Source organism: Falco biarmicus, chromosome 5, assembly GCF_023638135.1.
Source record: "Falco biarmicus isolate bFalBia1 chromosome 5, bFalBia1.pri, whole genome shotgun sequence".
NCBI classification, from domain to species: Eukaryota; Metazoa; Chordata; class Aves; order Falconiformes; family Falconidae; genus Falco; species Falco biarmicus.
Genome location: NC_079292.1, coordinates 74,791,225 through 74,805,989, shown reverse-complemented (window position 1 = coordinate 74,805,989; position 14,765 = coordinate 74,791,225). Strand labels below are relative to the sequence as shown.

The following is a 14,765-nucleotide window of genomic DNA, read 5'->3' as shown; positions in this document are numbered from 1 at the left end:
CAGAGCTGCTGCGGTGGGGCTGCTCTGCCCTCTGGCGGGATTCCTCAGGCGGGAACGGCGGGAGGCAGGAGACTCCCCTGAAGTTCTGAGGATTTATGCTGGTGGTCGACTAAAAATACTACCTAATGCCGTCGCCTGGCGCTTGTGCAGCTCTCCCGATACAGGCTGCAGTGCCTGCTCAGCGCCTCGTACCAGTGCTGACCAACTTAAAGCCACGCCGTATGTGCCGACAGGAAACGCAGCGGCACCTCTGACGAGCCTATTTTTACGTGCATAAAGTATGAAGGAGATACCCGACCACATTCCCGGCGCAGGGCGTCAGGGACCCTGCACGCCGCCTTGAGAGCGTCACCTCCGAAGACAGGGCGCGCCCGCCCAGGACAGGGCTTAGCTGGTACCCGTGCCAAAAAGGCGCCCGCTCGTCAGAGGCGGGAGGCAGGGCGCCTCACCCCCACCTCCCCAGAACTGAGGTGCCCCCCGGGTGCCAGACCCCTGCCCTCCACCAACGACCTCCACCCGCGACACTCCCGCCCCAGCCCTTCCAGTAGGTAGGAGCGGCAGAGCCGGCGCCCCGCCCGGGGGGAGGAGGGGCAGCAGGGGGAGCAGGAGGACTACGCTTCCCAGCATGCACGTTCGGCGCGGGGGCGGGCGCGCGGCCGGGCGGCGGGGGGGCGGCAGGGGAGCGGCATGGAGGCGGGCGCGGGGGGCTCGCGCGCCCACCTGGCCGCGCTGGTGCTGGCGCGCGGCGGCAGCAAGGGGATCCCGCTGAAGAACATCAAGCTGCTGGCGGGGGTGCCGCTCATCGGCTGGGTGCTGCGCGCCGCCATCGACGCCGGCGTCTTCCACAGGTGCGCATGCGCCGCCTGCCCCCTCTCCCCTCCCGCCCCGGGTGCGGGGGCTGCGCGCCGGGACGGGCAGAGCGGGGGACCCGGTCCCCAGCCCCGGGGCGGGCGTGCCGAGCGGCCGCGGAGCGGGGAGGGCTGTGGGGAGCGGCTCCTGCCCGCTGCAGGCTGCCGGGGCAGCCCGGCCCTCCCAGCTGGCTTCTCCCTAGCAGGCTGCGAGGCTTGGGGCCGGAGCCGCGGCCGAGCTGGGAGCGGCTGGGCCCCCGCAGGGCCGCGTTGGCCTCGCCGGAACGGCCCCGCTGGGTTGCTGGGGGAGGCGGTGTGTGGCGGGAGGCCCTCACCGAAGGCGAGGGGTGCCGGCAGCGCGGCACCAGGCGAAGGGCCCGGCGGGGCTGGCCGAGCAAACCGCACCCTGCCACCAGTCCTGCCGGGCCTTCCTGGTGAGGGAGGGCTGCGAAGGCCTGAAGGAATCAAAGTCTTACAACAGAGTCATTTGACACTAAAGTCGTGCAGATTCGTGGTGCGGAGCCACTAGTTGACAATGTTTGCCAGTAAGCATTGCCATTTTTACTTTATTAAGATAGCTGCGTTAAATGAAAGTGCTGGGCCTGGGAATCACAGAACCACGGGATGACTTGGGTTGGTGGTCATCGGGTCCCAGCTGCTGTGCAAAGCTGGGATGGCTAGGGTTGCTTGGGACTGCATGCATGAGACCAAGGATGGAGACCCCACGGCCTTTCTGGGCACTTGTTCCAGGGATTGATACCCTTCATGGTTGAAAAATTGGTTTTTATCTAATTGGTACTTCTGTTCTTGCGGCATGTGTCTCTGTCCTGTTACTGGACTCGCCCAGGAAAAGTTTTTCATCTTTCTACCTGCCCACCAGGTACTTGAAGACAGCAACGAAGTCACTCCATCGCCTTCTCTTCATAAGACTGAATCGAGATGGCTCTTCCAGTGTTTCCTGGCGTGCATGTGCTCCCAGGCCCCAGTCAGCATGCTGGTTCTCTGATGGGCTTTCTCCAGTTTTTCTTTCTTGTATCAGGGAGGCCACAGCTGAACACAGCGTGTCAGAGGCGATCTCACAAATGTTGAACGGAAGGAAATAACTGTGTGCCCATGCAACACAGAACAGAAGCTCAGTTTGTGGGAAAGTGCACAAAGCTTTGGTAGCAATAATTAGAGCTAGATAAAAACAAGTATGTTGTTAGTGTTGAGAATACGTACGTTACAAATTTCTTTTTTCTGCCAGAGCAGAACGGAGAATTTTCTACGTACGTATTGATCAACTTAATTACAACCAGTGTGTGGTTACTGTGCCCTTAGTATGTAGCATACTGAGGTGCAGGTTCCCAGTGCTAACCTACTCCATTATGTTCTGAGCAGGGGCTTGATATAGTCAAGTGGAAATATCGCCTAACTACATTCAGGGCTGGAAGTAAGCGTGAGCCTTCTGTATCTCATAGCTGCTGTACCATTATCTGTCTGGAAAATCTTTTTTACTGTTTCTGAAAAATAGAGGAAGCATTGCTGACTTGGTTTTATTTTTAATAAAGAAGCAGTCAAAACCATTTCTGACCTAGATTACTGATAATTACTTAATGCATGTGAATCCATATTGCTTAATGACCTGTGGTGGATATGGTGGTTTGAGCAACCTCCTCATTTTCTATTTGGCATCTGAATTTACGCAACAGGAAGCCAGTTAGGGTTATGCAGCCTAATTTTGAGGCATAACAGGTGCATTAGATGGAAGTGTGCTAGGTTTTTCTTGTCACCTTTGAAACGGCTGTGCCGACAGGGTTCATGTTACATAAGAAAGCTCTGTTAGTTGAGTGGGGAGTGTACACCTAAGGTAACCAGCCTGAAGCAGTTTATGGAAAATACCTCTTTTGCATTTGTTCACATGGGTGTGACTTGATGTTGCTGTCACTGTCATACATATTTTTATTCTGATGATCCCATGATGTCTTGGGTGAAAAAACTTAACTAAAGCACCATTTGCTATGTGTAGCACACTGAGAATGCCAGCGTGGCTGAGAGAAGGGTTGTTTTTCATAGTTCTTGTTTTTATATCTCATGCTTTTTTGTCACAATGATGTAGGGAGTGGCCTCACAGTGCTCAGCCAGTGTTTATCCTCACATGAGTACTCAGACTCAGCTCTTCCTTTTGTAAATGTTTATTATCCCTGAGCAATCTTGCTTTACCAGTATTGAAGGTTTTTCTGTGCCAAAACATATGTGATTGTAACTCAAACAGCTCTTTGTCTGGAATTGTTTGGAGCCTAATACATTTTAAAACACTTGCAGAATAAGCTAATCTTCTGCGTGGCAGGGCTACCTGTTGTCAGCCTTGTTTCTGAACTCTTAAGGGATGAATGCCTCATTCAACCCATTCATAATTCATTGATCTGTTAGCCCATGCCTAACAAATTGTGGTGTGCTGACACTGGATTTTTCTGGTAACACTTCTGAATTTTATGTTGCTTAAGCTTCCTACATGGAAGGTAGATCAAGCACCCCACAGTATTAAACTGAAATACAACCCAAGCTTGAGATTTTACAGCCTAGCGAATGTGTGTGTTTTATCCCTATTGTTAAAGGCTGCTTGTTGGACTGACAGGGATAGTTTTACTAATGCAAATATAAGAGCTAGTTCCTATCAAGGTGTAGTACCTACATAAGCCATGGTGTTGTTCAGGTTAGGTTACGGCAGGCAAGTCAACAATGCTGGGATTTATTCTTTATATTAATTTTTGTCACTGTCTGCCAACAGTGTATGGGTTTCTACAGATCATGATGAAATTGAGAAGGTTGCAAAGCAGTTTGGTGCTCAAGTTCATCGCAGAAGCCCCGAAGTTTCTCAGGACTCCTCAACTTCTCTAGAAGCTATCACCGAGTTTCTTAGTCATCATCATGGTAAATCAGTAATGAAATATGCTGAGCTTTTATGTTGTAGCCCCAGAGGGATAATGCACATACTATTTAGAAGAATAAGTAAAGCCACTTATTATCTAGAAAAAGAAGCAAAGCCTTTTGTAAATAAAAGCTAGAAAGATCCCGATCCCCCCTCCCTTTTTTTTGTGGCCTGCATTCACACCACACTTTGCAGTTGTGTGTATTAAAAATACTCATTGTTTCATAACTCTTTGTTTTTCTTTAGAGGTTGATATTGTAGGAAATATTCAAGCAACGTCTCCCTGTTTACATCCCAGTGATCTTGTAAAAGTGGCAGAGCTGATCCAGAAGGAGGGGTTTGATTCTGTCTTCTCTGTTGTGAGACGGCATCAATTTAGATGGAGCGAGGTAAAAAAAGGAGGTAATATTTAGCTGTTTCTGGTTACAGTTATACTTAAAAGTTTTTTTCCAGTGATTTATTTTCATACACACGGTAGTTACATTAGGAAGTGATATCAGAGGCAGGGACTGAGTTCTTGGAGGGATCTGAGAAGGCTTAGAAATTCCTTTCAAGTAGTGCTGTTTTGGCATTACTGATCATTTCTCAGTCTTTTTGTAATTGTTTTGTAGAAGTGATAGGGTATTGAAAATTAAAATGTTATTACGTTGTGTAGGCTCCAAATATGACTCCCAAAAATTTACATGTTAACTTCTGCTTGATGGGTGTTCATGTGTATATACACATGACACTGAGGTCCTGTTTTAACTAGAAAAGTGTTTGTTCTTACTATGCAGTACCTAACGAATGACAAATAGTGTGAGGTAAAGTCTTAATGAAGGTTGGATGGCAACCTGTTAGCCTGGAGACTTAAGGTTTGTTTCAAACCTGCTAATTTGGCTGCTGACTTATGTCAAATTGCAAACTGCCTTTGAGTCATGAGGACTGAACTCATGTTAATTAGCTCATACAGAAGAACATGACTATTTTTTCCTAGAGAAAATATGCCTCTTGGCTACAGTTGCCAAGATGACTGAAGACTGAACTCTACTTACAAATAAAGATTGTACCTTGTTGTAGCTATAGAAGTACCTTTTGCCCTTGTACAAAGAGCTTTTACGCAGTTATCTTTGTTGATATCTTTGTGATAAAAGCAGAAATGTTTGCTGCTTTTTCTAAAAATGGTTAGCTCAGATACTGTCACATTGCTATTTTTATTTTTTAAAAATGTGTGTGCTACTCAGACATGAAAATTATTCTGTTGAGATATGAATTGTTTCTGGTGAAAAATTTTTCAGGAGTTTACAAAGCATCATGCTGTAAAGGAGCATGCAAAATAAATGAAACTTTGTAGATTTTTTAGAGATAAGTTGCAATAAAAGTTTGGCCAGTGTTTAGAATAAGATGCTAACTTCCACGTTCTCATTGCTTCTCATAAGAGGAAAAATAACATGACAGTTTCTTCGTAAAGTAGAAGGGAAGTGTCAAAATCGTGGATGGCAGTTTAGGATTCTGTGGGTTGCGCTTTAGGTAACCAAGTGAAGGTCCACTTTGCATCTTGAGATGCTAGAATGGACATCTGTGAAAAACTAGATCTCATTTTGATGGACCACATGGCTTTCTGAAGTGATTGTGTACCACCTAGTCTCTATAGGGTGATTATTAAAATAAAAAAAGCCTCAAGGCCCACCTAAAAGAGCAGATAATTCTTTAGTATAAAATGACATCTAAAATATTTTAATGTGGAAGAGATAAAGAATCGTTCAGTTGCAAGGAGTATATGTGAGAAGAACAAGGATCACATTGTGCAAACGTTAGCAGCTTAAGGGTAAAAGGAAATAAGGAAATGGCCTTTCAGGAGTGCTGTGTTTCAGGTGACAGTGATTTGCAGGAGCATTATACAGTTTAATATTGTACTCCTTTTTCTTTTTCTCCCCTTCCCCCCCCCAGATGGCTTTAAAGTGCTGGCTACATTAAAAGAATTTTGTATCTTTTCATGTATATTTCTGTTTTCCTTCTGTGTTAAGGTTTAATATTGGTGCACTCTGAAAGCGAAAGGTGTCTCTCTGACTGGAAATGTTTACTTCATTGAGCAGAAAGCTCTAGTGTATTTATGAAATACAAGATGTGTGTATATAGTAAAGCATCAGGATGTTTTGGTTGTTTAAGAATGCCCTCTAACTTTTTCATGGTTACTAGATTGTGAGACTTGGTGAATTTTAGCTGCTTTGTGCATGTGAATTTAGGTGGCATAAGGACAGAAGTCTCTGGTCCCTGGATCAGTTTCTGCTGCATTTGCTACTGGCATTGATAGCAATATGGGATCTTCTGGGATCATATTTATTCAAAGACACTTGTTTGTTTATTTGTGAACACTGATTATGTTAACTTTTTTTAAGTAGTTGAATGTGTATCCTTAAATAGGAAGTATTTTGGGAAAGTGCCAAGATGTTTTCACAGGCAAAATTTCCTCTTATATGCTGGTTTTTTTCACCTTCCAGATTTCAGATTGGTCCTCTTAGCTCTCTTGAGTTCATTTGGGGCATTCCTGGTTTTAGACATAGGTAGCTGAATGCGGTTTTTGCGTTCGCCCTCACTGGGAGTTAAACCTCTTCCTATTGTGTACTAGGAGATGGAGTACGGGAAGTGTGTAGTGTTTCTTTTGCATTGGCAAGGACAATTTAGGAGAGTGTCCCCCCTACTCCTTTTAGTAGCCAGTTTTGGAGCAGATGACCTCTGTTTTTTGGGGCGGTTGTGTGTGGTTGGTTTTTTTTTTAAAGTTGGAATAAAAAATTTCCTTTTCCTCTGCTAGAAATGCAGGGCAGTTCTCCAGTTTGTTATCCACAGTTTTAAGAATGAGAAGCAATTCAGTGATTCTTTGTAAAGCTAAGCAATGAGAGACAATAACGAAAGAAGTTGACTTGCATTGTGTCTGTAATTTTTCAACAGACAGCTGTTTAAAGAAAGTTAAGTCACTCAAACAGGGATTCTGGAAAACTTATTTTGTAATTTTTCTCTGTTAACAGAAAACAAAATGACAGAGCCTCAAAACCTGAATCCAGCAAAACGGTACCGGAGGCAAGATTGGCCTGGGGAGCTGTATGAAAATGGCTCGTTTTATTTTGCCAAGAGACATTTGATTGAGAAAGGCTACTTGCAGGTTAGTACTTATGTTCTTCATGCTCTTTAGAATAATATGTCTTTTACTTTTGTTATAGAGGGTTCTGAATTCAGTAATATAGTTCTATTTCGGATGTAGTCAGTATGAAGTAACGGCACTTTGACCTCAGGACAGTTTGCTTATTATTTGTAACCTAACAGGGCTAGTTGTAGCTAGGGCAGTTCTGGTAATAGCATCCTCCACAGTGAATTTGCAATTAATTTATGCAAATAATTTTGAGCAATATGTAGGCTTAAGCCTAAAACAATACAATACTGAGTTTCACATCAGTTCAGCAGGTTGTAAGTGAATTCATTTTAGTGTTACTAAGGGTGTGAAACTGACCTTCATGCAGTGTCATAGGCTTCTCATATAATGTATAAACTTGTGTTCTTGGCCAATTTAGTCTCATGCCAATTTTTATACTGTAACTTAAACAGTCTTTTTCCCTTCCTGGTGTTTATATCCCAATGTAATAATGCAGAACAAATGTATTTACTTGAGCTTTCATTTTGTCTACAAGCATAGTCTCTTAGTTTTCTCATGCAAAACACGTTCTGCATCTTACATATTGTTTCCAGTATTTGTTAGCAGAACTGAAAAAAAGCCCAATGTAGATATTTCCATATTTCTAACAGGAATACCTTACTAGGTACATTAAGAATACCAGGTTCTTTTCTCTTTTCCAAATATCTCACTAATGCTGAGATACTAGTTTTAGGTCTCTGTAGTTTGCACAGACCCATGCAGTGCCAACAGGTTCTGTGTGGACTTGCAAGAATGGATCTGGATAGTACGGTTGTGTGGAATTCTACATTTTATGAAGGTTGGGCTAATAGCTCTCTGAGGATCAGCGCTTTTAATTTTTTTAAAATTACATGGGGTTGTGGTGGATATTTCTCCAATTGCAGTTAAGTCTTTGTGTAGATAGTAAACAAAAAAAATTAATCATACTCAATACTAAGGAAATACTTAAGTAATACTTAAAAGTATTACTATTGAACTGTATTGAGACCTAGTGTAATGTAATGACTATAATGTGTAAAATCTTTCTTGCACACTTGATCTAGTTGTATAATGAAAATACTTATTAACCGCTACTTATAAAAAGTTCCTTTAAATGCTTGGTTCTGTGTCACTGGCAAAATCATCATTATTGATGGTTCACACTTCTATATAAGCTATTGTGACCACTGTGTAACCAGATACTCAGCTTTCACTACGTGGTCCTAAATTGTACAGTTTTGTATATGTATTAACCCAAGCAGAAAATTTTAATGAGTTCTATTTTACTTAGGGTGGTAAAATGGCCTACTATGAAATGCGTGCGGAGCACAGTGTGGATATTGATATAGACATTGATTGGCCTATCGCAGAGCAGAGAGTATTGAGGTAAAAGCACTTTTCATTATTTTATTTCTTTGGTGTTGCTCATTGTTTCAGAGTGAATGTGAATTCATAATGTATGTCATGTAAGTAATCAAGATAAAAGGTAATTCATTTTTTCCTATCTGAAATCATCTGAATGTGCTATATGGTTTATTTTGGGGGTGTGTATGTAGTGTTTGTTTTTGGTTTTTTTATAGTTCAGCTTGGGGAAAAGTCTATGCCCCACCATACCCTAGCAGTGTGTTAGCATCATCTCTGGCTTTTCCAGCTGACTTGTCCTAAGCTTCCAGGTCTGGACCATATTTACTGATGTACTTCACTAAGAGTGTTCACATAGAAGGCATGAGCTGATTACATCTTGCCAGCTGCCTTTTCTTTGCAGCTACTCTGCCCCTCTCTAAGGAAATAATGGATGGGAATGTAGTATGTTTTCTGTGCCTTTTTTGTCTTTCACTCTGTTTTGGTTTTGCCCTAGGTCAATGCTACAGAGCATAACCTCTTAGGAAGCAAATCTCATCCTAATTTTTAAATGGACAACATAGCTGTCTTTCAGGTTGATCTGTTTTTTTTTTTCTTTGAAGAGGGAGAATATAGTTGGAGGGTGATGATGATGAGAAAAGACATTAGAAAAAATATTTCAAAGCTGATTCTTCTGTCTGAAGATCACAGTTATAGTTAAAATACTTGGTTTTGGAGTGTGTGAAGACTTTGAACCTAAAAAGATAACTTCTTTATCTAGCTTTGGATATTTTGGCAAAGAGCCATTAAAAGAGGTGAAGCTGTTGGTTTGCAGTATCGATGGATGCCTGACAAATGGTCGCATTTATGTGACAGAAGATCGAAAGGAAATGGTCTCCTACGATTATAGAGATATTGTTGGTATTGATCTATTAAAGAAAAGAGGAATCCAGGTAAGTGTTGTTATGAAGTGTGAAGCTTTATGTTTGATGTAGCCTGAACATTCAAAGATTCTAAAACCCTGCAGCATGTAAGTTGAAGTTGCTTAAGAGTACTAATGATCAAGCAGCGTAATACATTGGTTCAGGGTAGGGACAAATGTTGTTCTCTGATCCCTTAGAGGAAAATAAAATTGTTTTGAGTGTTTACAGTAGCTGTGGCATCTTTCTCTTTTTGTCTTGGAAAAATGTGGAAGGAAATTCTGTAGCTATTTTGCTAGCACCAGTTATATTGTTCTGTGTAGTCTAGACACTCATTAATTAGAAGTCAGCTTTACCAAGCAGGGATATGTTGTTACCTCTTAGCTGTAGAAGAGGAAGAAATACCCAGGCAAATTAGTTGGTCCATCCTAGATCACCCATGATTGTTGCAAAGAGGGGAAATCAAATCCCAAACACTTTTGTCTGCATAGTTGTTCTAAGCATAACTTCCATGCTTTGAAGTTGTAAGAATTCAGTGTAAATGAAAAACTGAAACAACACAGATTGTAACATGGCTACTTGCATTATCGTTATTATTATTATTATTGCTATTAAATTCAGGTGATCTGAACCTTTGCTTGCATTTATGTAAAATTAGCCTCCTGGCTATTTTCTGTCTATGCTGCTACCTTTGATATAGCTAGAAGAGTGTTTTGGGGGATAAGTACTAAGTACAGATTTAGGCTGCCTTCAACAACCTTAACTCAGTTCTGTTGTTGACAGAGATAGGCGTGGATAAGACAAAGGCAGCTATACCCCAAGTAGACTTCTCCGGATATGTTTTTGGAGTCTCTATTGTAGGATTAATTTTTTCATATATATATATACGTAAAACAGGTTACACAAAACATTCATGACATACTTCAGTGCAGCTGTTGCTGCCTTGGGGCAGCAAGCTTGTAATCATTGTTTTGCTGCCAGTGGGAGCTCATTTTCATACTTGCTGTGACTTAGAATCTTTCATTAAAAATCTCCTGGTCTTTGTGCTGCACTTCATGTATTTCTGCTATATGATGCTGATATACTCTTGCTTTGTGCACCTCCGTTCTGTACTTAATATTGGTGCCAAGTATTTTTTAGTGTTGAAAAGCAATTAGGGAAGGTAAACTTGTCCGCAGCTTGGACAGAAAATGTGGAGGTGTTGTGTCTGAGATTTTAAAAAATACTGCTGCAGTAATCTGGTGTTAGCTTAGTTGTGCGTTGTTTCTGAATTTTCAAATTCTGAATGAACTTCAGGGATTAACGTGCTGTGCTACTTCGATCTCTAGTGTTCTGTTGATGCTCTGAAATCTACTCTAAATAAAATGATGTTGTTAGGTAGAGTCAAGGAAAATACTTCATAATATCCTACTTCCGCAAATATTACAGAAATCTTCCTTGGGAATTCTCTTATTCCCTACTGTGTCTTAATTAGATTATATTGCACTAGATAGTCAGCATGCAGCTGTACTGTGATGTCCAGTATTTTATTTGGTACATGTTGCATTTAAAAAGACTAATGTAAATTTCTTTTTTTGAACCTCAGGGAAGCCTATGAAATGATGCTTCACTTTCCCAAAGTGAAACTTTGGAAATCAAGACTGTAATGTGGTTTTGGATGCTGAGCACTTCTGCTCTGAGTTTTGATTGAAGAAATCAGTTATTCAATGTTTTTCCAATATCTGAGAGAGCTTCTATGAGCAAAACTTACACTGTTTTGTTAAACAGATTAACTTGCATGTCTTATTTCATTGTATGTAGAACTTATTCTAACTTTATTTTAATAGGTTCGACTCATCTCTGAAAGAGATTGTTCAAAAACGCTGTCAGCCATGCAGCTGGGATGTATAGCAAAAGTTAGTGCAACAAATAAATTACAGGTCCTGGAGGACTGGCAAAAAGACATGGGTTTGAGCTGGAAAGAAGTTGCTTACTTAGGTAAACTTTTTTTTTTTTTTTTAATAAAATTTCGTATAATGTACACAAATATAAATTTCATAGTGCTACATTTGTTAATACACTAAATTTAATGGCATTTACATGCAAATCACAGCACAGAATTACCAAAAGCAGGTACGTATTTTAAGGCTTGTTAGGGTACAATCTGAATATTAAAGGCATTGATGAATCAGTGCCTGCTTTGATAAGGGAAGTCTTAGCTGCTTTTATAGTGAGATTTAGGAAAGCTTTTGATATTACACAAGCATACAGTTACAGCTCACAATTTTGAACTTATTCTAGTTCTTTTCGGATTGAAATTGTATAGATTATATTCTGAAATGGAAACAAGAAATGGATAGAATTAAAACTGAAAGCCCTATGATTCTGTAGAAAACTTTCAGTGACAGATTAAGTGTATAGTCCTGCAAATGTTTATTCAGTTGCTCAAATAATGTTACTACTCTTAAAAGAACCATTCTCTTGGCTGAAGATTGTGTGAAGTGTGATCACCATTTACAGGTATCACTAACATTTTCTGAGAACTGACTCACATGTGCAAGGTGCTGTTGAGCTGCTGAGGTGAAAATTATGGCAAGAATACAAATTTTAAAAAGTACATTAATATGTACAAAGGAAAATACTGAGCTTGCTCGCTCTTTCCCCTCTGTGATGTTTTGCCTTGTCTGTCATCTTTCTTGATAGGAAATGAAGACTCTGATGTGGAATGCCTGAAGAAAGCTGGCATGAGTGGTGTGCCTGCTGATGCTTGTGCAATTGCTCAGAAAGCTGCTGGTTATATCTGTAAAAGCAATGGTGGCTGTGGAGCTGTCCGGGAGTTTGCAGAACACATATTCCTGTTGTTAGAAAAAGTGAACTCTGCAAGAAAGCAAATGGAAGAAATGAGTTCAGCAGGAAAGGAAACAGGGGGAAATGAGAACAGCAGGAGAGGAAATAAGGAACTAATGAAAAAAAAGTAGCACAGTTGGTCAGTCCTGCTTTTCTTCCTCCCTTTGTCTCCTCAGTAAGTCTGTACCCCAAAAGATGGCTTATCTTTCAATTTTTACATTGCATTAGAACTAAAAAGATGTTTTGCTCTAATTTAAGGTCCCACTTTGATACTCATGATTGTGTGCTGATAATCACAACCATATTAATGATTATTTAAAAAGCCATTTAAGTGCAATGGAAGGAATGCTGCAAAAGGTGGTGTCCTGTAAATCTACTTCTAATCATTACAGCTGTCTTACAGGAATGGTGTGCCTTTATTTCACAATCTGAATATTTTCAGGGATCAATGATTTTGCATCACATGCAGATTTGTAATTCACATTTAAAAAAAAAATTGTCAGTTTTGCTCGTTTTGTTTACGTTTCCTCTATCGTATGTCAACATGATGATGTAGTTGTGTGCTTGCTTTGTACAGGATTTGTTCCTAGTATAGAAGAGTTTTACATATGCTGGAGAGGTCAGGTGTAAAATAACTATCAAACTTCTTCCTATATTTTAAAAAGATAGGTCAGTTACTGTAAAATCAATTAATACTACTATTAGTTAAGAAAAGCACTTAAGCATGTGTTCGATTTTTAGCTCATAAATAATTAAAAGATAGTTGGAATTGTGCCTCTTTGAATCTGTTTGTATTGGGTTTTATTGAGGTGATTAAATTAACCCAAATGCTTTGCCAAATTTGAAGTTAAATTTTGCATGAACTTTGAGATCTTTCCTTTGCAGAAACTCTGTTTCTTTCTGTGAAGGCTTTATTACAACTGTTAATGAGAGAGAAAAAAAAATCTTTAATGTTTATTGTATGGAAAAGTAACTGCTGTTTAAAAAAACCCAACAACCCAAAGTGTTGATGATTGTGGGTTTATATAAAACAAATGTTCAGGCTATTTGTAGCATGTTAATTTAAAGGTGGTGTATATGTATGTTTGTATTTATGGCAAATACAATTTACCACGTCTTGTTTAAAGAACTTGGTATCTGTAAAAATTTTTAGAACTGAGACTAAAAATATGCCTCAGTTTTCAGTCCCAGTACTTATCAGCAAGTCAAGTTCTGTCTTGGGTTATGGTAAAAAATAAAAAATACCCATGGTACACAGGCAATTACTACTAAGGTGAATAATAATAACTTGTCATTTTATATTGTTTCTCTGCCAAATAGACACTCCCAATATAATATCACCTGATACATTGCCCTGTGATTAACTTTGTGTTTACTTCCTTTTGCAACATAAAATTTTAAACTGAAATTCTTTCACCACCTGTCCACAGTAGCAAGGTTAACAGGTGAATAGTTTACTGTACTAATTGCTTTAAGTTATTATTTAAGTATTTCTTTTCAGTGAGGTTTTAGACTTCTGCGCTGAATAAATACCATGGACTTTGGTAATAGGAAAGCCACATTTTGGACAGAACTGTGGACTTTGATATAGGTAGGCGTATTACTTCAGTTGTATAAACTGTGTGGTAAAGCTTCAGAAGTCCAGACTGGATGAACAATTCAGGTTTGATAACGTCACTTAGAATTGGCCAAGTTCTGTGTTACTTTGCCTTGTCATCATCACGTAACTTGCTGACTTCAATTTCAAGAACAGTTTCGTGTGAACAGATAGCTTTAAACAGTGTGACCATGATGAACTTGATAGCCAGTCCTTTTATCTTGGGGAAGGCAAAAATGCAAATATGTGCAATTATAGAAATACGAGTTGGCATTACTGTTTGTAGCATATTGTTTGAATCAAGAACTCTTCTTATGTTTCAGCTGCTTGCCGAATGTGCTGCATATACATTGGGTCTCTACCCAAAATTTCTATATGTATCAAAAGTAAATGCAGAAACACTTTTGTATAAATGTTGGTAATGAGCGGAAAGAAATGGTAGCTGATATATAATTGTTTTCACTTTGACAAATTCTTGTTTAGAAAAATGTGGTATAATCTTACATTCAGCATATAGGAAGCATATGAAGAATAAAAGAGCTCTAGAGACCATTTACAAAATAAAGCCTGTTTGAGGATATGGGGGATGCACAATCTGCTGCCTGAAATGTTCAGATTTGTATTGCCTGCACTGCAAGGGAAAGCCTAACTATCAATTAGAGTAGCATGAGGGATGTCTTAATTACTCCTCTTGATTTTATAGAAGATTTTTAATCATACGAAGGATTTAGGGGTCATGGAGGCAGAGACAGTGAGGGTAATTCTGATAGTCACCTTAAAGGAGAAATCCCAGGTCTTGGGCAAGCTTCAAAAGGGTAGTATCTTTTGCTAATGCCTGTTATTTCAGTACATATCCTGGCACCATGATTGGCTTTCATTAGAGGTGTGTGGTTCGCTCAGACTAGATTTCAGTGGTCATTTTTGTTACAGTGGGCTAATCTTGGAATAATCTCTTCCGGCCATTTGAGCACTTTTTTCTTTTTTTAACTTTAAATTGCCTAGTATATTCCAAAAAAAGTATTCAATAATGTGGGCTGTCTTATCATAATTTTTTGAAACTGGAAAAATTATACTATGTAATAATTTGTAATAAGCTATTATGAAAAAATAGCTGATTACCTGAAATTTGAAATAAACAGTTTTCTTTAGTCTTTTGAGGAGAGGATGGTTATGGGGT

General features: G+C 40.1%; 1 protein-coding gene across 1 annotated transcript; it reads left to right on the top strand.

Moving 5' to 3' along the window:
- The first annotated feature begins 651 nt into the window (after positions 1 to 651).
- Positions 652 to 14,748, top strand: CMAS (cytidine monophosphate N-acetylneuraminic acid synthetase). Its single transcript, XM_056342137.1, has 8 exons — positions 652 to 848; positions 3,619 to 3,761; positions 4,006 to 4,161; positions 6,765 to 6,898; positions 8,196 to 8,290; positions 9,027 to 9,198; positions 10,992 to 11,142; positions 11,848 to 14,748. The coding sequence occupies exons 1-8, from the start codon at positions 688 to 690 to the stop codon at positions 12,120 to 12,122; spliced, it is 1,287 nt and encodes a 428-aa protein (XP_056198112.1). The 5' UTR covers positions 652 to 687; the 3' UTR covers positions 12,123 to 14,748.
- Positions 14,749 to 14,765: the final 17 nt, after the last annotated feature.

Excerpts from the sequence above, each read along its gene's own strand:
- CMAS (XM_056342137.1), top strand. The coding sequence starts at position 688 with ATGGAGGCGGGCGCGGGGGGCTCGCGCGCCCACCTGGCCGCGCTGGTG. Across the intron at positions 849-3,618 it reads GACGCCGGCGTCTTCCACAG|TGTATGGGTTTCTACAGATC; the intron begins GTGCGCATGCGC and ends GTCTGCCAACAG. Across the intron at positions 8,291-9,026 it reads GCAGAGCAGAGAGTATTGAG|CTTTGGATATTTTGGCAAAG; the intron begins GTAAAAGCACTT and ends TTCTTTATCTAG.